The sequence below is a fragment of the Palaemon carinicauda genome, chromosome 25, assembly GCF_036898095.1.
Source record: "Palaemon carinicauda isolate YSFRI2023 chromosome 25, ASM3689809v2, whole genome shotgun sequence".
Taxonomy (NCBI): domain Eukaryota; kingdom Metazoa; phylum Arthropoda; class Malacostraca; order Decapoda; family Palaemonidae; genus Palaemon; species Palaemon carinicauda.
The window spans coordinates 102,524,534-102,550,349 of record NC_090749.1 but is presented as its reverse complement, the minus strand read 5'-3'; the positions used below and the strand labels follow the sequence as shown (position 1 = coordinate 102,550,349).

Genomic DNA, 25,816 nt, shown 5'->3' with positions numbered 1-25,816 from the left:
AAGAAATTCTCCGTGTCTAGTAGCCTTAAAGTTTTCCATTTAGTGCCGTACGTATACGGTAGAGACTGCGAGTAGCACGATGTACTCCAGTTCTGTATTAGTAAGCTAGGATAGCTTATCCTAACCTTACTTGTACTGCATGCAGCATTGCACTTATACATATAGCATAAATAAGTATACTATATAACTAAAAGTGTTCACATGTGTGCAGAAAAGTGTTATAAGTGTGGGAAAGGCTTGTAACTGTGTGGAGAAGGTTTATAAAGGCTTAAAATGCCCAGCTATAGCAAAAAATAGGTTCCCCAACTTATATGTTAACCCACTTTTAGCCAAATTCTCACCAAGGCTCCATGAACGTATATCTTATTAATGGTGGCTCTGTAAGATCAAATCTCGTCCAATCCAGTGACAGATTGCAAGAGACCATTTTAGTGGCGTCGTCTGAAGCTCCCAGTCTATAAAATCTTGTCTTTGATTAATTTATATTTTTCATATATAGAGTTTTGAACCAACTTTGCTTTCTTATAGCTATAAAGGAAATATATTTCTTAGATTTTCCCTTTAGATTAAACCACGAACCAATCAAGTGACAAAATAAGATAGAGAATATATTAAATATTTATTACCATTTTCACATTGATTACTAAAAAAAAAAATTGACAAATTACCTACATTATGTACAATTTGAGTGCTTTAAAGCCTTTTAAATCATCTACTAAATGCCTTTTAAAAAAATTAGAAATGTTCCGTAAAACTTAAGAAACAGATTTTCATATCAAAGACAAAAATACGCTAAAACTTAAAGAGGTAAAACTTCATACAAGTACATCATTTTGTGCCTCGGTTTAATTCTTAGAAATTCAAACTGGTATGGTCTAAAAATATGGTTATTTGGGGAAACTGATTTTAAATATAACAATTAGTTAAGAGTTGCTAACATAAAGAAGACCTCGGCGAGTTTAATGTACGTATAATACGGGACAAAATCTCACGTACAAGGTTATTATAATTTGCAAGGGATAAAAGTAAGGTATTGTATAATGCATATTAAAAAATACATGCAAAATAAATACAATATTTATACATCCGTGATTTGACGAGGAAGGAAAATTCATGGCTGTTAAGGCACGCTTCACCAGTAATGAAATTCGTGTGAAAAAATGGGGGAAAAGAAGTATAGAACGCTAAGGGATTTAATAAAAAAAAAAAAAAAAAAATCATACACTATTCCTATCTTTGAATATTTGCAAAGATATTTTCTTTAAAGCACAAATTTTTTCAACACGATTTAATAATCGCTCAATTATAAAACTTAACACGTTTCTAAGTGCTTGCTAACACATTGTTTCTAAACTTATCAAAATGACATTTAACAAATATTCTGAAGAGTAAAAAAAAAAATCTGGTTTAAATGCAAAAATGAAGTTATAAAACTATTTTCAATCAGGTTGAAATAAAAATTAAGTGCAAAAGAAGCTCGCAAAATCGCCTCTCCTGACGATATACAAAAACGCCCGACACTGATTTCATGATAAACATTTTTTTCCATTTTAAATTTGCAACTAACATTGCAAGATAATTAGATGAAAATCTCTATACTGTTAATAAGTGAAAATAACTTTTTACAGTTTTTTAGTAAACACATTTTTTTCCCATGTATTAATCTGTTCTTCATGATAAATATAAAACATATTTGTTCATTATCCAAAAGAAAAATAACATCAATAACAATTGAAAATCTGGCTGTTCTCAAGAATTGCACGTAACGAACGACAGAAAAATAGGCCAATGACTTTCTGTTCTCGTAAGATTTATTCTAAATGAACTAATAGGGGAGACTAAAACCCATAGACACTATTTAGGGTGATACGACTTCTAAATTCAAATCATTGAAGATGTCTGGTCCCAATTTGTTGTGGGGGGGGGGGAAATGACTTGAAATCCACTTTCTTGAGGATGGATGAGACTGGAAAAACAAAACTTTGAAGAACTTAAGATTTGGGTAAACTGCGGGATGGCCGAGCTGTCGTCTGTGTGCGAGGACAGGAAGTCTTTGTAACCAGGTAATGTGATATGCCATGACTATAGAATATGCATATGAATATACTATACAATAATAACCCTCCGAGATTTTTCAATGACCGTAATCTCTTTCGTACTGGCCAATGTCATTTGTGCATTTCTGCAGTCCGTACCCAAGCTGTAAAAGAAACTAAAAATGAAACCGATATTCGCCGGAAAAGTTTGCAGACGACGTCATTAGCCCTTGCCACTCTCTCTCTCAGAGGGTTGATTTACAAAAACTGTCCAGAACAATAGATATATCTGTAGTATATATCCTCGTCTCCTGCTTGCATTGTGGAACTCAAGGACCGAGTGCAGTCGGTGAAATAAGTTGCGATGATTATCAAAGATGAAAACTAAAGAAATGATTATGGGTTAATGTTCAACATGTACACATTCATGAATGAGGAGTTATGACAAATGAGAGGATGAAATGGCATATACATAACACTACTACTGATGTTAGGCACCAATATTGTATTCGCGGAACTAACCAACCATCATTCGTACAAACTTTGACAAAGCTTCTAAAGTCCTGTCCACACGATCGCGTATGCTCGACGGGCAAACAGCGATACCGGACCACAGTAGGTAGTGATAATGAGGGTTAGTGACGTCGGAAGCGGAAAATCCACGGACAGGGATCTGGCAACACCACCGCTTGTGATTTTCCTGCTTCTGACATCATTAACCCCTACTGCTACTACCGCGGAGGTAGCAGCAGTAGGGGATTCAGCATTATGAAGCTTCATCTGTGGTGGATAATGTGGGAGGGTGGGCTGTGGCACCCTAGCAGTACCAGCTGAACTCGGTTGAGTCCCTTGTCAGGCTGGGAGGAACGTAGAGAGTAGAGGTCCCCCTTTATTTATTTATTTTTTTTTTTCATTTGTTGATGTTGGCTACCCCCCCAAAATTGGGGGAAGTGCCTTGGTATATGTATGTATGTATTACTACCTATAGCGGTCAGGTGTGCCAATCGAACCTGCTCGATCGTGTGGACAGGGCTTAACAGTTATTTCCTATGCACAGCTGCACCTATATTTGTCAAAGATAATTTGCCAAACATCAGTCCGCCGCAACAATAGCGGACCCAACGACAAGTAACCATTTCCAAACAGCTCAAAATACTTGAGGAAACATGGAATGAAAATGCATCTCTATCGGTACTTACTCTAGCAAACACAGATACGATTCTTCATCGTTTAACCATTGCTGTACAGCTTACGTTAAACTGGCTGATTCTGGTGTTCACATAACTTGGGATATAACCAACATTCAATAAAACACTAAACATAGTTCTGTTATACAACCTTATAGTACTGAAGAAACTCCAATTTAAAGTCGTTCTATATAGCTTTTCGCCGTTATAATTTCTAATTTTAGACTGATAAACAACAACTTTGGAGCTGCTTGTAATTCTTCGGTTAAAGGGGTCGCCAAAACTAACGTTACTTGAGAAAAATCCGAGTCAAAACAAAGTCTAACCAAAAATTCCCTTTGGCCGTGAACGGAAGAACAGAAGAAATATAAAATATAAAAAAGTAAGACGGCTGATGCAACTCCTTATATACAAAATATTTTCCACAAAAAAGAAAGCATAGTTCACAAGCCTATTAAGAAATGCCCGAGCATTTTTTCCAATATGAATTAACACAAGGAAAGTGTCCAGCCTTTTGATTGTACGCCTTCCCACAAAGCATCAAGGAACGATCCCATAAATTAACTTCGACCACATTCTCCGTAAATAAATAGCGACGCTTTCTCCGCTCGACCTTTTTTAACAACCGTCGAGCGGTGGAAGCGACCGTGCAGAACTTGAAAACGAGAACACAATTTACAGAAATAGCAGCCCCCCACAATCGCTTAACCGTACATGCGGTTTATAGCTTCCTGGTACTTCGACTGGATGTCTTTCCGCTTCAGCTTGAAGGCGGCGGTGACGAGGCCGGTGTCCGGAGTCCATATGTCTGGCGTGAGGTAGACGTCGGCGGGTAGCTCGAACTTTTCGAGTTTAGCTGTGAAATATAAGAGAAAAATTTGGTTCTCATATGTTTAAACAACATAACTACGGAGGGTTAGTTTATCTTTCACAAATAGGTTAACAAACTACATAATTAAACTCCATATTTTCAGCCTGCAGATTCCTACTCCTTAATTGTTGATGGAGGCACATCAGCAAGAAGACCCTCGAGTTGATTTAAAGATAAAGAATCTTATACTTGATTTACCTAAATGTCCAAGGATTTTAGCTGCTCTTAAAATGAGGAAAGGGGAGTGATACGAAGGTTGCATTTGCTAAATGAATGATTTAAAATCTTTGGTAGATACAGTAGGGTCCCGAATTATGCGAGAATTTGGTCGATTAATGACCTCGTATAAATGGAAAATCGCATATTTCGAAACACACACCTAACAGAAATAATTCCATTGAGGCCATGGCAACCAGCAATTTGCCTATTCAAATGTGTTTACTACCCATTTCCAATACTTTCTTTGTACTAAACTGTATTTCTTTATAATATCAAATTGTTCTTGTAAATAAATCAAACATTTAATATACTTTAAAGTTCTAATAACTTGAAAAATGGTTAAAATTACAACCAGGATAGGTGTAAACACCATATATTTCCCGTTATAACACGACCCAAAATACAGGTAAATTTTATTGTTTGTCATATCTATTGTATAAGACAACTGGTGAATTGCAAAACGATCACTCTATAGACTAGCTTTTGTTGTATGATTGAAAATCCAGAATTATCAAAATACAGGCGATTTTATATCATGCGTTTCCTAAACACGCTAAAAAGCACAATAGAAAACGACAACCAATGTTTTGTTTACGTTTATCTCTGATCACAACGAAGAAACAGACGCATTTATACGTCTGTGTATAGGTCAGTTTTTTAATTGACAGCAATTCTACCAAGTATAGATTATATGTTGATTTTGTTATTACCAATGTTCTACTTAATTTTTCTTAGAACTTCCAAATAAATGAAATTAATTCCATTTATATAAAGTTTTTCTTTATGACGCCGCCTGAAACAGAAACCTTCCATTTGTTTACGCTCCATCTTCGATCACATAAACAAACGAACGCAATAAACACACATGGTCAAAGTGATAACTAATGATATTACAAACATTTAGTAAACATTGTTATTACAAATATTTTACTTATCTTATCCATATAAATTCCTAAATTCGTAGCAAAGCTGGAAAACTTTTTTTTCCTTATGTGTTTAATCCAGAATAGCAAACTGCCGCTAATGACAGAATGATAATTTACGATAATTCTAAACTGTTACGAAAGATAATTGTCCTTTCCATATCCAAAATACTTTTCCTAACTTCAGTTATAAGTCAACTTGTACCCACCTCAATTATGGAACCATATGCAAAAAAAGGTAAAAGAAGAAGAAAGTACAAGGCCTATTTTTAAAGTCATCAAACAATTAGGTTACCGCTATTATGTTCGATGTAACAGAGAGAGAGAGAGAGAGAGAGAGAGAGAGAGAGAGAGAGAGAGAGAGAGAGAGAGAGAGAGAGAGAGAGAGGAGAGAGAGAGAGAGAGAGAGAGAGAGAGAGAGAGAGAGAGAGAGAGAGAGAGAGAGAGAGAGAGAGAGAGAGAGAGAGAGAGAGAGAGGAGAGAGAGAGAGAGACGAGGAGAGAGGAGAGAGAGAGAGAGAGAGAGGGGGGGGGGGGTTTTAAATGTACTAAACAATAAATATGATAGGTTATAACACATTGGTGCTTATGTGATATTAACTGTGTTGATGGTTTGAATAAATTAAGGCTAGGTGGTGTAAACAATTCTTTGTTAACGTATTCGTACGCGCATATTCGTGAGAGCGGAAGCTAGACATCAGCTGATGTGATCACAGCCAAAAGTAAAACAAAAAGTCAGCAATACTCGATTTTTAAAACACACCCGAAATTTAAAAACATAAGTACATGTTTTATTATAACGCAATTGTCTATTTAAAGAGTAAAAATTTTCTGGAATAGAATGGAGTTTCCTAAAAAATAGTGGTTTGCTAACGAAATCGGATGCCATATTTTAAGCTATGATTGAAATGGATGTATACACGGTATAATTTTTTCGTTTTGTATTAATTGACACTTTAAGAAAACCGATTTTGGTTTCTTCATCTATTTATAAGTATTGTATAACACGAGAGAGAGAGAGAGAGAGAGAGAGAGAGAGAGAGAGAGAGAGAATCAGCTGTTGTAATTGAATGCCGTGTTTTTGTTTCGCGAACCTCCTGAAGCCAGGAATTTATAGCCCCAACTAACGATATCCATGTTAATTTCATTCTTAGACAAGTTGCCATATGTGAACTAAGGTTTTATTTCTTACGGGAGAGAGAGAGAGAGAGAGAGATTTTTATTTTACCGTCTACTCTACAAAACCAATCTTTGCAAATCAAATGTATACTGTTTAAAATATGACAAAATATTGCCGACTCGTTACCGAAGTTTAGGCTATTCACTGCCGATAAACGAACCCAGTCTACTCGTGAAAACCTTGAACGCCCGAAGGGAAAGATGAACCTTTTATATATACTGTACCAAACAAAAATATTGCTTTAATATACCATCATTAACACTACCATTAAAATTATCGAAAGGTTGGAGAAAGATAAAGATTGCTGAGAACGTAACCACAATTCTGTTTACATTTTGTCAGCTGGACTCGCACAGTTAACAGTTGATTTCATTGTTGATGTGGAATTTTATCCTTAAATAGGCTATTTATTATGAAATTATGTTAATAAGATGTAATGTTAATATTGTTTTGTAACATTATTATAAATCACCATATTTAGGGCTACCAATAGACTTAAAAAGACAATATATTTGATACGCTTTGTAGTCCTTGACTAGCAGACTTTGAACAGCTTCGCAGATACAGAAAATTTATTTTTGAAAAATAGCGATCGCATAATTCGAACACGTATAATGCGGGACCCTACTGTACTTCAACAAATTGGTGCAAAGATTCAATGCCACCTTAACTGTCTCAATGTTCCTTGTAGTCATTTGAGAGTACTTTACCAAACCTAGATGATTGAATGCCTTGTTAATAACTTGATAATACCCAATGAGGTGGAGGAGGCATGTTATCTGAATATAATGTAGGACTGGATAAAGATAGCAGTTTAACATTATATTAACTATGCGGACTTGCGACCTATGCAGAGAACTTCTAGATAAATCTTTATAAATTACAGGACATCTACCTGCCTTAACCCTTTTACCACCAGGCTATTTGGAAATTTCCAACCCTTAACCCCCAGGGGGTTATTTTTTTCCCAGCACATTTTGCAGTATATTTTTTTTAAATTACTCTAACAGCCTTAATTTTTGTCATAGAAAGGTCAGGTTGGTCTCATTCTCTTGGAAAATGCCTGAATTTTCTCAAAAAATTATCAAAAATATGAAAAAAAAAACAAATTTTATAGTATTTTTTTGTAAGGACGTACCGGTACGTCCATGGGGGTAAAGGGATGGCTTTTGTGAAACGTACCAGTACGTCCTTTGGGGGTAAAAGGGTTAACTTTCTAATGGCAAAACAAATTAAATACTACTACATTCCAGTACATTTCCGGCTGAAATTCATGCCGTAAAACGTTTATTTTACACGAGATCTTGTCCCGACACCATAAATTTACTCTTGGACAGAAGCTGCCATGAAGCAAGTAACTCGACCTACCCTTTTTCCCCGTTGTTACGAGTTCTTTTAGTATAGCACTCTTGACCTCTTCGTCCAGGCACAGCTTCTCCCGACGAAGGTCGGTCTTGCCCAGTCCCTGCGCTATCTCCTCCAGGTTCTTCTGCACGGGGCTCACGATGGCAACGATGTAATTACTCGAGGACTCTCCGTAGACACAGACGTTTTCCACCAGGGGGCACACCTTCAGCTCCGCCTCCACCTTGCCCAGGGATACGTATTCGCCGAACTGGAGTTTGAGCAAGTCCTTCTTGCGGTCTGAGAGACGATATAGGGGTTAGTGTGTATTTTTAAAGATGATGGAATGTATCTATTAGTTGTTTGTATATATATATATTGTGAAATCTGGAGAACAATATGCAATATTCCAAAGGGTCTTCATAATAGTTTTTATAATAAATTCTCCACAACAAAATTACTCGTGTACTGTCAATACCAGTGCAGCTTCACGTCATAATAAGCTATAGACGTAAATTTTGACAAGTTAAACAAAACTTATCTATGTTTAACATGGTTTTCATTTTCCTTGAGTTTGTGAAGTTCCTAATGAATTATAAAAGATAAGTTTTTGGTATAAAATGTTAAGAGAAACAAACCCCAACGGAGTTAATCATGTAAAGGAGTTTCTTTTACACGCATAAAAGTAAAGACAGAAGGTCTGATTCGGTTATCCTCCAACACAAGCTTTATAAAAACACCAGTGGATAAGCTCTCAACTCACCGACGATTCTCAAGCAGCCGTCTTCGTCAAACTGTCCTACGTCTCCCGTGAAGAACCAGCGCCTACCGTCGACTTCTACGAAATCTTCTTGGGTCTTTTTACTGTTCTTGTAATAGCCAACAGCGATGTTATTGCCACCTGGAAAAGAGGGTAGCTGGTTAGGACGTACATCCTCGGACAAACACTTCAACATATTTGAATGGCAGGTTATAGCCAGTGGCATATTGTTGTTATTATTACTAGCTAAGCTACAACCCTAGTTGGAAAAGTAGGATGCTATACCCCCAAAGACTCCAATAGGGAAAACAGCTGCGAGTAAAGGAAATAAATAAGCTATAAGAGGAATGAACATTATATATTTTAAGATCAGTGACAATATTAAAATATCTGAAAATCAGTATTATCAAGTTGTTTAGGAGACAGAACAGTCAGGTTAAAGTGGAAGAAACTAGAAGCTAATTAGGACCAAACTCTCCCAGAATGAAAGAAGAACAAAAAGCAGAACGTGATTTTGCAATGGTCGGTGCAAGGACATTGCAAAGAACCATATGAACTACCTCACTTTAGTTAGTTTTCCCTTTGATTCAGCAAAACTCTCTCTCATTACTCTATTGTTCAAGGACTGGTGCTCTTACAAATATCTTGATGAATGTCAACATTTGCAACTAAAGTAAAATAACTCACATGCTACAATAAATACCAAAGAACACGAGTCATCTAAGCGCAGTTCCTCATACTGAACCTTCGAATCACTTACCGATGACCACCTCTCCACGGGGTCTTGGTTTGTCGGTGATCCTGTAGTTGCCTTCGTCCCAGTTGATGAGCTTGATGTCGCAGATGGACGAGGGGGCGCCGACGCGACCCACGGACATGTCGTGCTCGTCCATCAAGGTGGCGCACGCGCAGGTTTCGGTGAGACCGTAGCCCTGAAAAAGGAAGATTTTGTTTAAAGAGTTTTCTGGGCTTGAGCCATGTCGTCCTGATGGAAAGTTCCTTCCGGCAAATTCTACAGTATAATATTTCTGCGACTGATATTACGAGAGAAATAATGTCGGGTATCACAAAGTTCCAACCCCCGAAATGACTATCCGAAGATATCATGTATAATCAGGGACGTATCCTAAGATAACCATAGATATCTGCACCCCAAACAGACCTTACCCAGTCTAATCCACTGAGGGAAAGGAAAGATAGGGAGCCGTTGTTCATCCTATCACCTTCGAGTGCCCCTATACGTTCCTGCGACTCGTTCCTCCGACACAGCTGTTTGCTACAGTGCCGTTTTTTTTTTCGATTTTGTTTAAAGAGTATTAATCAAATGGTAATAAATTATCATTTTTGAAATGCCTCTTTTTGCCAGTTACATTTATAATGAGCTTATCTCATCCAAACTTTTAGTTTTATACACTTTTCCATTTCAATCGGCAACAAGGGCTCTTGTGTGCATTTATTGGAATACCATAATGTAGGTACTGTATATCTTTTAAATTTGTAAAGCCAAGATTTTAGAAAACAAAAATAGAATAATCTATCGGACAAAGTGGACACTCATTTAAACCCCTGGTGATCCCGGCCGTGACAAAAATTGTCAGGATCACATCGAGCAATATCGTATTAGCATAACTAACGAAGGAACACAGATAGAAACGTGAAATAGCATTTGAAAGCTGGATAAATTTTTTCAATGCAGCGACATGAACGGATCATCGCAATTGTGGTAATTTATCGGCGAAGCTTATAGCCGAGACTAGATCTTTAGGAGAGGCCAAATGTTTGAGGTCACTTGTTTCTCAGGTTGCATCGTTCTCTTCTTCTTCCTCTACCGAGTAGAACACGTTAGTGATTTGGGGATTCAACGTGTAAAAGTGATTAGTCTTGAATTAAAAAGACATAGCTGATCTGATTTTATTGGCTTGGGAATATTAAAAACAGAAATTGGTGGGATTCAATTATTTACAACAGAACCTTCATTTTCAGAACATTGTGTTTGTCAGTTCCCTCTGTAGAGCATGTACTGTAACAGTTTCTTCTAAGTTAGTTACTGCTTACTGCTTTAAATGAAGGCATTTCTCTATCATCTCCAGCAAAAAGATTTTATACAGTATAATTCTAGGGTAGCTCAAAGTCAAGAGACCAGTTAGTTTAAATGTCAAGGTGATTTAATCAAAGTTTTAGAATATTTTAGACTCGGCAATTCTTCAGAACTAGCACAAATGTGTTGGAAATTTGCCCTAAAAAGAGGAGAGCAGATTTGTTTTTTCTTAGAAAACAATCGCTGATGTCGGGAACCACCATTGGGCCTTCATTAAGAATAATCTGGTTTGTCTAGAAGTAACTGATCAAGTTAATTACAAAACATAATTTGATTCGATTTTGCACAATCTTCATGCTGCACACCTTTCTTATTATCAACCTATTGGGACAGACATACCTCTAGGTACAATCATGGATTTTTTAGTTAAAGAAACTCTACACAAGATTATAGAGATTGAGAGGATATTTGTATGAGATAAAAGTTATCGGAGGACATTTACTGCGAGTTTGACAGAAGGAAAAGTCAATAAACCTAACGAGATTATCAGAGTACATTTGCTGCAACTTTGACGGAAGTAAAAGTCAACACATCTAAGAAGTGACGACGACAGATCTCTACAGGCAGGGATGAGACCGTTTCACTTCCATTTACGTTAGGATTCTGCTTCTACCCAACGCATGAGTGACAGCAGTGTTAAGATAGGGCCACCAGTTGCCTTCCTAACGAATGCTAGTTAACCATCGCACCAAAGGTCTTTCCTTCGTACGTTCACAACCCGGAGAAGTCAATCGTTTTACGTGAAACCTTTGCACTATTATCAAGAGGATGACGGAAGAATTTCTAATTCCTCCTCCAGTTTTTTTTACATTTGTTTGTTACTGGTTATTAAAAATGTTCATCTAAAGTTCCAAGTTCTAAGAAGGTTCTCCGTAGAGTCATTGCACAGTTTTTAATACTGTACAATCGCAAAGGGACTTGGTATTAATCAACCAATAACATTCTTAGATGTTCCAGGTTACCTACATTCATAGAAATACACAATGTTTATGTTACATAATTTGTATAATTTAAATTGCCTATAATTGAGTTTAAACTCAGCTCCTCAAGTCTTCACAAGTGTGATAACCCCATCATTGAAGCAATTTCACTTAGGATTAGTGATTCTTTTTTGCCTAGACAATTGTTTGGTCCTCAACAAATGTTGAGAAGTAATAAAAAAGTAATGAACACTACTCTACTTTCAAGGATTTAAAAATGAATTGCATGCAATGTTAGAACGTTTATGGATGAACTTAATGGTGATTTGTGTCACAAATGTATACAGTAATGTAAATTGTTAAAATTGAAAATAAAGAAAGTTTTAAAAGTATGCAAATACTGTAAGGAAAGTTCGTAAATAAGTAAAGTTCTATAAGTTTCCAAACAAGGAAAAGTTCCACAATCTTCCGAACAAGGAGAGCTCTATAAGTTAGCAAATAATGGAAAGTCTTATGAGTAAGCATGCAGGAAAATTTCTGTCCCCTTAAAAGCTTTCTTACATCCTATAGGACTCTCAACAGACCCCTGAACCAGAAACTGCAAAGGCACTTTAAAAAAGAGCCGAGAAAGATAGAGATTTGCTCACCTGCAAGACGGGTGAGCCGATGCTGGCCCTGATGAAGTCGTGCGTCTCGGGAGAGAGAGGGGCGCCCCCCACGGCCATAATTCTTACGCTTCCACCTAAGAGGGCTCTGATTTTGCGGAACACGATCCTGCGGGACGATAGACGTATGAGGAGTTTTTCGGAATGTGGTACGGTAGACAGAAGGTTCTTAACCCTTTTACCCCCAGGCTATTTGGAACTTTCCAACCCTTAACCCCCAGGGGTTATTTTTTTTTTTTTTTTTTTTTTTTCAAGCACATTTTGCAATACATATTTTTTTGAAATTGCTCTAACAGCCTTAATTTTCATCATAGAGAGGTCAGGTTGGTCTCATTCTCTTAGAAAATGCCTGAAGTTTCTCAAAAAATTATCAAAAATATGCAAAATAAAATTTAAATAGCAGTTTTTTGCAAAGACGTATCGGTACGTCCATGGGGGTAAAAGGATGAGTTTTGTGAAACGTACCAGTACGTCCTTTGGGGGTAAAAGGGTTAACATCATATAAATTCCAAGATATTTATAAATTGAATATTGTTAAATTCTGGCCTAGTGTAAAACTCGACTCCCTTGCCTAAGATTTCCAGCTGCGAAAGTCAACATAGTCCCGTTTCGTATGAAATGAATATCAGCTTATTGCAAATGTAGTTTTGCTTACTGAAATGATATAATATTGTTTTCTTAAAGTATTTCTTTATCTTATTACAGTATATGAACTTTTGACAACATCTGAATGTCTGTTAGTTGAGGACCTATTTTATGAATGCAAATGCTCTCTCTGTCTATCAATAATTTGTTTTTATTCATCCAATAATTAATAATTATGAAACATTATTCAGAGCATATCTGTCAACTTTTGTCTATATTTCTTATTAATACACCTATTGGAATGCCAAACGTACTGAAAAGTACACTTCGATTGCCGGTAGATTCGACAATAGCAGACGGGATAAATCGTGCCGGGGAGACGGCACAAGACTCACCAGTTACAGATGGGCGTGTCCCATCCGCGGTGCATCCAGTTGAGCTTGTATTGCAGACCATAATTGAAGAGATGAGTTAACCAAGGGCCCTGCGATTGTACTTTCTCCAAAATGCCTTTGTAGATGCGGTCGAGAATCAGCTGGGGACGAAAAGCAGAAGAGGCGCCATAGATAAAAATGACTGAACGATAAATAAAACAGCTGTTGTCTACTAATACAGGGCACCCCTAAAGAGATGCTACCTACAGTAATGTGTTCCTTCAAACGATACTTACCGGAACAGCGGCCATCATAGTCGGCTGCAGGATTGTGCAGTCCCCCTTGCTGCCTCTCTTGATCTTGCTGGAACGGTCAGTCATCGTCAGGGGGGTCGAGTAACCCATCGGTACTCCATACATGATCATCATGGCCTCTGTTGGAATCAAGAGTGGTTTTCGAGCATAAAAAAAAATTTTTTTCCTTTCTAATACAAAGTATATTTCTGAAAGCCTTAGTTTTCCCAGATATATTACTTATAGTTAAAAATACAAGGGACTTGAAGATAATAACAATTAATTTATTATCAAAATGAGGAGATTAACCAGCCCAATGATTCAAGCTCATCTTGCATCGTCAACTGCTTTAAACACTAGGTATAATTTCACGCAAAAATAAAAATAAATCTTAGAAAATAAAATCTAAAAACTGACAAACAATAATGACTTTCAAACAATCTTACCAGCCATTAATTCCAAAACATGAGCGAGAGGTAGATAGGCCAAGTAGATGTCGTCGCCTGTCGCTTCAAAACCGACGGCATATCCCATGATGGAGTTGACGAGGTTGAAGTGCGACATGACGACACCCTTAGGTGTCCCGGTTGAGCCCGAGGTGTACATGATGATGGCGGTGTCTTCGCTCGTGGGAGGTACGTCTGGAGTTTCGGGTGATTAAACAAGTTAGTGAACTCTCATATAGATTAATGTTTCGAAGTATCCTACGAGCACGTCAGAGTATGCTTTAAATGTACGTACCTTGCCAGTACGTACACGTATATACCTTAATGTAACTTTCAAATGCGTAATAATATTTTACGCGGATCTAAAAAGGATGAGAATTCTTTCACATAAATGCAAATGCTTAAAAATAAGTTCTGGTGACTGGCGAACGCGTAAATATACTTCTACTTAAAATTGCAAATACAGTACGTAAAAATATTTCTTAACATAAACCGCAAGTGCGTAAAATGCATGCTGTGCTAATAAAAACAATCTAAATCTAAAAAAATTGTATCATAACTACTACAGTATATACAGTAACCTACATTTTGAAGAAAAAACCATCATATAAAATCCATTCATATTCCTTTACACGTGAATTGAATAACTGATTATGGTGCTTCTCCTTGTCACCTACACAGAACTCCTGAAGGCTTGTTAATCATGAAGTGACAAAACAATCAATGTTAATGAGGCCTAAAGCCCTGTCCACACGATCGAGCATGCCCGACGGGCAAACAGTGATACCAGACCACAATAGTTAGTAAGAATGAGGGTTAATGACGTCTGAAGCGGGAAAAACAGACAGGGATCTGGCATCATACAGTGTTGCCAGATCCCTGCCTTTAGTTTTCCCGCTTCTGACGTCATCAACCCTCATTCTTACTAACTATTGTGGCCTGGTATCACTGTTTGCCTGTCGGGGCATGCTCGATCGTGTGGACAGGGCCTTACACAGCCACACACTAAGATTATCTGGTTTGTTTCGTCTGTGGGTTATCGTCACTTTCAAAAATTTGACTTTAACGGAGGAAGAGCCAGACAAGAAAATGGATCTTCATGAATGAGTAATGGAAAAAGGAGAATCAATGAGTGTCTATTTCTTTTGCATAATTTTCCAATACAATTTTTGAGGCTTTTGATAATGAAACTTGCAAAAGATCTTTCCTATATGCTAATAAAAAAAACTAGATGCTTTAGAAGAAAAATGTTTTAAAAGAGGGAAAACTTTTCATAGTGATCCTTTTCCAATTTGCTAAGGAAATATTGACCATAGATGATGCAGACTTGCTATTATTCAACCGCCAAAGAGTCATACTATTTCAGAAATAGGTAAACAGCAATTGCCTCTAACGAGGTGATAAATATAGATACGCTCATCAACATCATAATACAATGGTTTGTTTGGCATTGAAGGTACATCAACCCTCTGAGAATCCAATCTCGTAGCTTTCTAAAGTTCCAGTTTCGTTTTATCTTAAAGTCACCCGTTGGTTACGTCATTGCATACCGTAAAAATTTCTCATGGCCGGGATCACCAGAGGGTTAATGAAAAGACAATGATTTAATAATGCTAAATGGCTGACCTAAAACAGCATTGGAAACTAAAGAGAAATTAACTAAATGAGGAAAAATAATTTAAGAGTATACAAGATATAAAGAGAACATCAAACAATCTCAAAATGTGTTAAGAATTAATCCAAAATTGTAACGACAACGTTAAAACAAAACTATAAATATTCAATCCACGAAAAGCTATCAAACCATTATAGTAATTACAAGCAGGCTTTATGAGAACATCAATATTGATTTTAAAATCAAAATTTTAATTATAAAATAAAAAGCAGCTTTTATAAAATCAAGTTTAAGTTTTCTAGACAACCAGAGGGTAAGAAATTGCTAATAACAAGCTGTGGAATTGAAAATTCCATTACAACAGATAACAAAAAACAGTGGAGAAATTTCACACAGTAATGCAAAAGAATTGGAAGACTTAACACAAAGATACAATCTAAAATTGTTCATTTCATGGAGGAGTGCCTAATCCATGTATAACGTGAAGAGAGCAAGCGAGAGAGTCAGTATGACAAAAGAGGCATAAATTGCTTGATTAAAGAGTGTTTGTTCTACTGATAAGGGTCTTCTCACAACCAATGTTATCAGCATTTTACGATAGACAAGCAAACCGACTCAAGTTCTGTTCTGCGAAAGAAGGGTCGGATTTTTATCAGAGTTATCAGTAACCTATTTCACGTTATAAAATTCTGCTTTGGGCTCCATTTGAAATCTACAATACAGTAATGCTACTGATACTGGCCTCCATATTTGAAATCCACGATAGTGATTAATATTGGCTTTTATATTTTGTTAGGTATTTTTTCATTACCTACTTTTAAGCAGGCATTTTTTTAACTATTTTTTTCTTATAACTCAGTTCAAAGTAAGATTTTGCATTGAGTACTGTATTCTGGGTTTGAATCCAGCTCAAACTCAATAGTTCCTTTAGTGTCTGCAACCTCACCATCTTGTGAGCTAAAGGGGGTGGGGCCTATAGGTCTACATGCTGAGTCATCAGCAGCCATTACTTGTCCCTCCCTGGTCCTAGATTGGGTGGAGAGGGGGCTTTGGCACTGATCATACGATATGTGGTCAGTCTCTAGGGCATTGTCCTGCTTGTTTGGGAAAGGTTACTGTCCCTTACCCCTGCCATTCATGAGTAGCCTTTAAACAGGCTGACGTAGGTCTCACTTCATAGTATATAATTTACTTAATTCCTTTCTTCACTGGGCTACTTTCCCTGTTAGAGCCCCTGGGCATACAGCATCCTGCTTTTCCAACTAGGGTTGTAGCTCGGCTAGTGATAATAATAATTAACAATTTGTGTTTTCAGATTGGCTTTGCTACGATTTCTACAATTTTTTTTGTGCTTTCTCTGATTTCTCTTCATTTCACGGAAGCTGTTAAGAATATTAACATTTGATTTCTTTTAAAAGTACGCTGCTGTATACCCAAACGTTCAAATTTCCTTCCTTTGGATTACCGGTACAAACTGATTTATTGATATTTGGGACGCATTTCATGAAATTATTTTGAGATTACTCACAACCTCTAAAGCTATTGACTGTAACGTATGGAATAGGGCCCTCTTAGTCACAACTCATTCAATACTGGACTCTTCTATGCGAACTTAATTCTAAGTTAATGTATCGCCTTAACCCTTTTACCCCCAAAGGACGTACTGGTACGTTTCACAAAAGCCATCCCTTTACCCCCATGGACGTACTGGTACGTCTTTGCAAAAAAATGCTATAAAATTGTTTTTTCATATTTTTGATAATTTTTTGAGAAAATTCAGACATTTTCCAGGAGAATGAGACCAACCTGACCTCTCTATGACAAAAAATTAAGGCTGTTACAGCAATTTCAAAAAAATATACTGCAAAATGTGCTGGGGAAAAAATAACCCCTTGGGGGTTAAGGGTTGGAAATTTCCAAAGAGCCTGGGGGTAAAAGGGTTAACGAATAGTAGAGATGGTAACAGCTCTATAAACAAGTTAGTCCTTTGGAAAAGCTCTCTGGGCAGAGAGAGACTTGTGCATACAAGACGGAGCTTCAACTTTCCACCTTCCGGGGTTCGAGATGTCTAGGCAAATACCAGCACTTCTGTGCGTACTATAGTCCCCTAAACTGGTCTAAAATCAAGACGTGATCATGGTACAGCTTCTCCCGCTGTTATCGTTTGCAAACAACAGATTATAGTGCCTTTATTTCCCTGACAGGTCAAGATTATGCGTTTGCATAATATCGCAGCAGTAGGGGATTCAGCATTATGAAGCTTCATCTGTGGTGGATAACGGGGGAGGGTGGGCTGTGGCACCCTAGCAGTACCAGCTGAACTCGGTTGAGTCCCTTGTCAGGCTGGAAGGAACGTAGAGAGGAGAGGTCCCCCCCCCCCCTTTTTTTTTTTTTCATTTGGTGATGTCGACTACTCCCCAAAATTGGGGGAAATGCCTTGGTATATGTATGTATGTATAATATCGCTCTCACTAAAATGCAAGAAAGTTGCTAAGACAAGCGACAGCGTACCGGAAAAACTATAACATACACCAATTTGTTTTGTCCATATCGGATATATATCAGGCCTTTTGTAGTACTTTAAAATCCCAAAGGATAAGGCCACATAACACTTCAAGACCCTAAACAAACACAAAACATATTCAGAAGACAAGAAATCAAGACAGACGGCTCATTTCAAACCAGTGATTTCACACGCAGTGACCACACTTATCAATCGCTTTGGCTTCAGTAAATTCAAGAGGTTTTTATCTCTGAAGCAGAATAGTTATTACTCTTCTCTAATGCTGAAGATCACTAAAGTTTTCTATATATTATCTGACATTCCAAAAATAGTTCTATAAAACCTTCTGGCATATCAAAAACATCATGTTAGTGCAAACTCCTGTCTATAGTATCCAAATTCTGAAATTTAGAATATTAATTTATGTAAATTTCAAATGAAAAGCATAAACAATTCTTAAACGGAAAACACAAGCAAGAACAAAATCAATTCCAATCCGTACAAATGAAACAGGCCAGAAAACTTATGTCACACTTTAAAATACAAAATATTACAAAACCAACGTTTCCAATATCAACTAAATTATAAATCTCTACTTCGCTGTAACTCAAATCCACCACCAATTAAAATACACAAGCAAGATAATGTTTAAATAAACATGCAACAGTCGACAGTACAAACATGCAACAAGAACACACACATGCAATTAACAAAGCAAGTGGAAGATTGCATAAATAACCGCACAAAATGAAAGCGATGTACAACGTACTACTGTACTGTGCAGAAATCAAAATTTGTTAAAACCTAAATGTGATGTTCTTAAACATGAAACATGAGTAAGGAGTATGGTTATAACGGGCTACTTACAACATGATTGAAAAAATTAGAAAGTATCTGAAGATATAACGATATTCAAATTCTAACTATAGACCATTTCTTTTAGCGAAGAAGATTTGCACAGACTCGCAGCGGTGCCCTTTTAGCTCGGAAAAGTTTCCCGATCGCTGATTGGTTAGAATTATCTTGTCCAACCAATCGGCGATCAGCAAAACTTTTCCGAGCTAAAAGGGCACCACTGCTGCGAGTCGGTGCAAATCTGCTTCGCTAAAAGAAATTGACTATAGTTTATACTTATCCTATGAAGATTCTACATAGTTTAATACATTGATATAGAATTTAGCAAATCTAAGTATTTGATTCAGAGCTATTATTTTCTTTTCAAAGTATTTTAAATTTGAATACAAATGACATGAAAGAAATACTTTTACAGTAAGGCTATTTTTTTTTTCAAAACAGATTTTCCTAAAACTTCCGCATATCAAAATTTACAAATTATCAATGAGTAAATTATTGGAAATATATTAAAAATGTATAGAAGATTTTAAAATATTAGAAATAATCTTTATATTAAAAATGAAGTACCGAACAGTACTTCAACTACTGTACAGTACCACAAAGTACATATTACCGGTACTGTACGTATAAAATACCCTTTGTGTACATAAATTACTGTAATAAAGATTAGTTTTTCACAGAGTATAATAGTACACAAGGAACCCACACTGGTATCGACTTAAATCCACATTTTCTATCGATTTTCAATTCCAGTTGTGTCTACAATAATGCTATCCATTATCCGACCCGCTCGGATACTCGTCGCTATCTACTCCGACACTTCAACAAATCATGCATCTACTACAAATTATCAATAAGGAAAAGAAAATACATCGGCTAATTTACAATGGGGTGAAAGAGGTGGTTATGACAAAGGTTAATAAAAGGAGTAAGTTCACATAACAGAAGGAGGATCGAAGGGGCAAAGACGACCCGAGGGGAATAGAACTTGCGTCCTTTTCCCCTTTTTTCAGTCCAGAGGAAGTAAACAGTTTATTTTTGTTTTAGTCATTCACATGGAAGGTTTATTAGGCTTCAAGACAACTCAAGCAAATCTTTTTCTCATCACATCTTTAGTTCCTCACCTTTGATATCTGTACGTAAAATCAACCACGGGGATAACGGCCACGATACGTCGGGGAGGGAGAGAGGTAAATAATTCTATCTTTAGAAAAATCTGCAACTTTGCATTAATCATGGGATACAATGATAAACATTGAATCATTCCTGCTGCCTGTGCAAGAAGTGGACAAGAATACTACGTAAACAAGAAAATGACGCAAACAAGCATTCGCTTGTTTACGAAGTGGTTGGAGCATACGACTGATCGCCTGATCGGTTGTGATGTTACAAGCAAGTCACAGGAACATTAAAACTAGCAATAGATTTTCTTATGAAGGATGCACAAAAAAAGAATTAATTGTGAACAAGAAATCGCAGACTCGAAGTTTCCTTGGAAAGTTACGGCGTCTTCAAAGCCACAGATACGAAATTTTAAGAAAAGCTTGCGTTAATCGCGGAGGTGAATAGCTTTAGTGAATCTCTAAACGTTGAACGAAATATAAACAACTTTCCAAAGAACTTCTTGTCCGGATATAATCAATGCCTAAAGAGATTTAATCAAAAGCTTCGGAAAAAAATAAGCCAAAAATTCTTTGGGGGAAAAATTAATTAGCAGGCAAGTAAAAAAATATTGAAGACAAGTGCTAAGGCTTAAGAAATTTCTCTTTCTAGAAAAAATAAGAAGCAAAGTTCTAAAACTGATTAAACAGCAACATAATCAAGTGAAATCACGTGAATAAATCATAGGAGAGTCCTCATCTAATAAGCTCAAATGTTAATCTAGAATTCTTACTGAAGCTCCTCTCCAAGGCAATAACCGTCCATACCTGAGTAATCCGCCGTCTTCCCCTTCTCAACGATCTCCTCGAACGAATTGAAGACCGTGCCCTCCTTGTACCCGCTGAGGTCCGTCTCCTTGATCTGGTCCTTGAAGTAGGTGATGTGAGTTACTTTGGGGCATCTGGCGAGGAGGTGCTTGAATTTGGGCAGCAGCTCGTGCGAGGTGATCACGTGCCGAACCTGAAATGGCGGGGATTTGTCCTCAAACGAGCGGATCGTTCGCAGTTCTTAGAATAAAGTTCCGTTGCAAGCAGTGACCTTGGTGATAAGATTTACGGGTTCAACAAATATTTTCAGGATGGGCTTTAGGAAGGGAATAAATTCTAAAGATATGTGTGACATATTACGGTGTTGACTGCGAATATATGTGAAGGATTGACACAGAGAAGATGAAATTGAATCGTAACCTATAACCTAGAGGATCTGACCATGCCAAGTATGTAAATAAACAAGGAATAGACATCTCACCTCGGTCTCATTGATGCCGTGGATGAGAGCTTCGTCCCCGAGCGTCGCGTACAACGTACAAACCGGCAGGTTCTGCTTGAAACACCCTATAGCCGAGATGAGCCACTCCTGCCTGGTTTCCGCAAAGATGACGATGTTCTCCTTGGGCTGGTGTCCGACAACTCTCAGCCCCTTGCCGAAATTACGGGCCATTTCGTCGACTTCCAGGTAATTGAGCCAGGTGTAGTCGCCGAGATCAAGCTGTTGGTAAGATACATATCAATAACAAGGAATAGATTAAATAACGTAAGACCAATTTGATTACAGCAATTATAAGACACGGGAATGATGTGGATCCTCATATTTCTCTGGGGCTTTAAACTATTATTTATTTTACTCCAAACCTACCACCTATTCCACGAAAGGAGACAATAAAAAATCAACCTAGTCTTGAAACAATATACGGTACAGTAATATCTATCATAACCACACTTTCTCAACCACAGCTTGGCCATAACCTTGCACCTTTGAGTGGAAAACAAACCCAGTCGGGATCAGTGATCGGAATCTCTGGATTGGAGCGATAAAATATCTTTACTCGGTCAGTGAATTGTTCGGATAAGCTCATTAAGTATGTTATAAGCTGTCTTATTAGAGGACACGAGAGAGAGAGAGAGAGAGATAATCACTTGTCCTAATCTGTGGGTGGGGTGTATGAAGAATCACGCAAAACATCTATCTCAGTTGCGTCTCCTCCCAAGCGTGGCTCTATTTGAGCGATCACATCGACACATATAAACTTTAGCATTCTTTCTAGTTCTCTCATTGATATTTTGGAGTATGTTACAAGATAGAAAACTATTTTGTACATGGCCACCAGGCTGCAGAGATCCCCTGGTTGGAAGCTGGTCTAGATCTCAGGTCATGGCAGGCTACGAGCATGCTGAAAATAACCGTACGTTAAGTTGGTTAGTGAAAGGCTGGTTGTACGTCCGTGAGATAGGAACAAAGCTAGCAACATATTCTTTACTGATCTCAAGTGACATGTTTAATACAACTGTAATATTATCTCCGCTAAGGAGGTTATATTTCCGAGTCGGTTTATTTATTTATTTGTCCTTGTGTCTGTGGATAGGCTCACGTCGAAACTACTCGACGGATTTCGATGAAATTTTTACCACACAGATCTTAGGTCATGGACGACCCCAATGAATTTCGGAGATGATCCAGATATGCATTTTTCACAATTTTAAAAATTACTTTCAAAACGAATTGATGGATTTTGACAAAATTTCCACCACAGATAAATCTTTTATGTCTATTTTGATTCCAATACACACTTAAGTGATAAACAATTCAGATTTATTTGAATCCTATGTATTAGTTTAAAGTTTCTTTTACGTTTTCCTCATGAAAGCATACACCAAGATGATACTAATGAGTAGAATCTAAAGAAACAAGAATGATTTATTATATGTGAGTATATTAGAATCTAAATACCCATTACTGTTTATAAGTATAGTTATACTAATATACAGAATCCAAGAACCCATCTGGGAGCTCATTATACTCGAGCTAAGTAACCGTCAAAAGTTATTGGTCGGGCAGACTTGCCTTTAGTATTCGACTGCCGAATCTAGACTTTCTTGGTCCTAGACCTAGCATAACCTAACCAAGGTTAATCCAAAGAGCCATCATCCCTAAAACGACAGCAGAGTACGGCACCGTTCTCTTACCTTTTTGAAGACTTTGCCATTTTTCTGAACCTCTTCAAACTCGCTCAGGACCTGGCGAGTTCCAAGCGCCCTCTTCGCGCCGTGTTTCTTACAGGAATAGGTCAGGGCTTGCTCTACCGTCTTTATGTTGGCCCTCTCAATCTCTATCTGGAAAGCCTTGGGCGGATCGACGTTCCTGTAGCAGAGACCTTCGGTTACCGCGACTGGCTCGGCCTGGGGAAATTAAAAGTTTGTGAGAATTCTGTTACAAGAAACACATTATAATACATATACATATACCAAGGCACTTCCCCCAATTTTGGGGGGTAGCCGACATCAACAAATGAAACAAAACAAAAAAAAGGGGACCTCTACTCTCTACGTTCCCCCCAGCCTAACAAGGGACTCAACTGAGTTCAGCTGGTACTGCTAGAGAGAATCTGATAAATTATGAAAACTACACTAACACACATGCACAAGATATATACAACAACAAATTCTGCCATTTCTAGTCAACTGCAGGACATAGGCCTCAGCCATGCCAAGTTAATTCATGTCTGGCCAGTTTTCGTCCCTACGCTGGACAGTGCAGAATGGTGAGGGTGGGAGATTTTTGTCTGATCGCTCACAGCAAACCAATCTAGTATGGGTGACACTGACTATTATACTTTTGCTGATCTGCTGATTACCTCATTAAGGTATCCTCACTTGGAAAGGGATGCACATATATACATACATATATTAATGTCGAACTCAAGTAATGAATTATATACCTGCTTGCCACTTGACTGCAGTGGGCTGCAGTCAAGGACAGTAAATGCATGGAGCTAAAAAACCTCATTAAAAATATATATCAAACGATTGAGATCTTAAAATCAAAACATCAATGTAAAAGTGAAGTGAGTAGAAGCTACACCGACTGGGGAAAGACCAACTCACCCGAACTCTGTGCATGAGACGTCGCTTCTCCCACGGCCTCTGGATCACGGCGTATATGGGGTACGTGATGTAGTCGTAGATGAAGACCCCGACCTTGATCAGGGTTATGCCTATGGTGACTACAAGCTCCTTCATGGTCAGTCTGGAAAAAAAAAGGTCACGGTGAGTTTAAAAGTTTAAAGGCTGTTCATGCATAGCAGAGGCAAGGGACAGGGACATTGCCCTATCGAGCAGGACAATGCCCTAGAGACTGATTATATATACTTATGATCAGTGCCCAAGTCCCCTCTCACCCAAGCCAGTACCAAGGAGGGCCGGGCAATGGCAGCTGATAACTCACCAGATAGAACTATAGGCTCCACCCAACCCACTAATCTTAGCTCACAAGGATGGTGAGGTTGCAGCGACCAAACTAACTAAAGAGTTTGAGTGGGACTCGAACCCCAGTCTGGCATTCACCGGTCAGGGATGTTACCACAAAGGCCACCATGTGATTTTTTAGTTTTATTATTTCTTGAAATATCTCTCTCTCTCTCTCTCTCTCTCTCTCTCTCTCTCTCTCTCTCTCTCTCTCTCTCTCTCTCTCTCTCCATAGCTTTTTTTTTTAATCCACTCTCCATAGGCCTACGAAAGGGTGACTTCATACCATGCCAAGAACCTTAAGACTAGGAGAGAGAGAGAGAGAGAGAGAGAGAGAGAGAGAGAGAGAGAGAGAGAGAGAGAGAGGAGAGAGAGAGAGAGAGAGAGAGAGGGGAAAACTAATTTGCATATAAATATAATGGACAAAGGAATTGGCAGACACGCTTGTGTGTGTGTGTGAGTTTTAATAAAGATCTCGGATGAGAGAGAGAGAGAGAGAGAGAGAGAGAGAGAGAGACAGAGAGAGAGAGAGAGAGAGAGAGAGAGAGAGAGAGAGAGAGAGAGAGAGATTATTCTACCTGCTGTTACAATGATACATCATATGGCGTGATGTGGTATCAGGCCACGCTATGTGGCACTTACGAAGAGGGGGGGGGGAGTGGTGAGATTACACAGGAAGCTAGACCGAGTACAAGCTTAATGAGAGAGAGAGAGAGAGAGAGAGAGAGAGAGAGAGAGAGAGAGAGAGAGAATATGTTCGTTTAGAACAAATAGAATAGGCTCTGAAAACTATCCCCCCCCTCTCTCTCTCTCTCTCTCTTCTCTCTCTCTCTCTCTCCATTACTTAACCACTTAACCTTGACCACAGTCCTACTTATCACCAGCACTTATAAAAAAGGAAAGTACCAACACTTAAGTTGATAAAAAAGTGATATATCAAAGATTCTTATAGATAAAACGCACAAGGAGTGCCAACGCGACCCTATCACCCTGACAATACACTATATAAAGACGCATTCTATCCCTTTAACGTACATTATAACCTGCCCTTTTCAACATGGCGTTCTGATTCGCTCTTTGTTTTTTAAATATATAGGAATTTCATTCATTCTAAACAGCTGCTTAGCATATAAGGGTATATATTGTGTGTATCTAACCCCACACACACACACACACACGCACCTGTTAACTCTATATATAGATGTCTGCTCTCATTGGCTAGATTTCTACCACGTGGTGTAGTCTGGTATTTTTATTATATTAAATTGATTAATTAAATTAGTTATTCGCCTTGGAGATTCATTATTTTATTAGTTTTAAGGTAGAAAATTAATTTGAGATGGTTTTAAAGATTATATTTAGTATATAGGCTAGACTTTTGCATTTTGTGAGGTTCATAGGCCTATTGGTATAGTTGAGAGAGAGAGAGAGAGAAGAGAGAGAGAGAGAGAGAGAGAGAGGGAGAGAGAGAGAGAGAGAGAGAGAGAGAGAGAGAGGGGGGGGAGAGAGAGAGAGAGAGATTTATAGTATAATTCGTATAA

The 25,816-nt window shown here is 37.8% G+C and overlaps 1 protein-coding gene across 1 annotated transcript; it reads right to left on the bottom strand.

Annotated features, from left to right (window-relative positions):
• Nucleotides 1-607: 607 nt before the first annotated feature.
• Acsl (Acyl-CoA synthetase long-chain) lies at nt 608-24,082 on the bottom strand. Its single transcript, XM_068348947.1, has 12 exons — nt 23,916-24,082; nt 22,998-23,210; nt 21,283-21,522; nt 20,802-20,994; nt 13,901-14,095; nt 13,458-13,594; nt 13,183-13,322; nt 12,185-12,311; nt 9,280-9,451; nt 8,523-8,660; nt 7,784-8,059; nt 608-4,079 (listed from the first exon to the last, which is right to left on the bottom strand). The coding sequence occupies exons 1-12, from the start codon at nt 24,048-24,050 to the stop codon at nt 3,928-3,930; spliced, it is 2,118 nt and encodes a 705-aa protein (XP_068205048.1). The 5' UTR covers nt 24,051-24,082; the 3' UTR covers nt 608-3,927.
• Nucleotides 24,083-25,816: the final 1,734 nt, after the last annotated feature.

Bases quoted from the DNA above. Each gene is read 5' to 3' on its own strand.
- Acsl (XM_068348947.1), bottom strand. From the start codon at position 24,050: ATGAAGGAGCTTGTAGTCACCATAGGCATAACCCTGATCAAGGTCGGG. The intron at 14,096-20,801 runs GTATGGACGGTT...CCGAAACTCCAG, and splicing joins GAAGACGGCGGATTACTCAG to ACGTACCTCCCACGAGCGAA. The intron at 13,595-13,900 runs GTAAGATTGTTT...TGATTCCAACAG, and splicing joins TGTTTTGGAATTAATGGCTG to AGGCCATGATGATCATGTAT.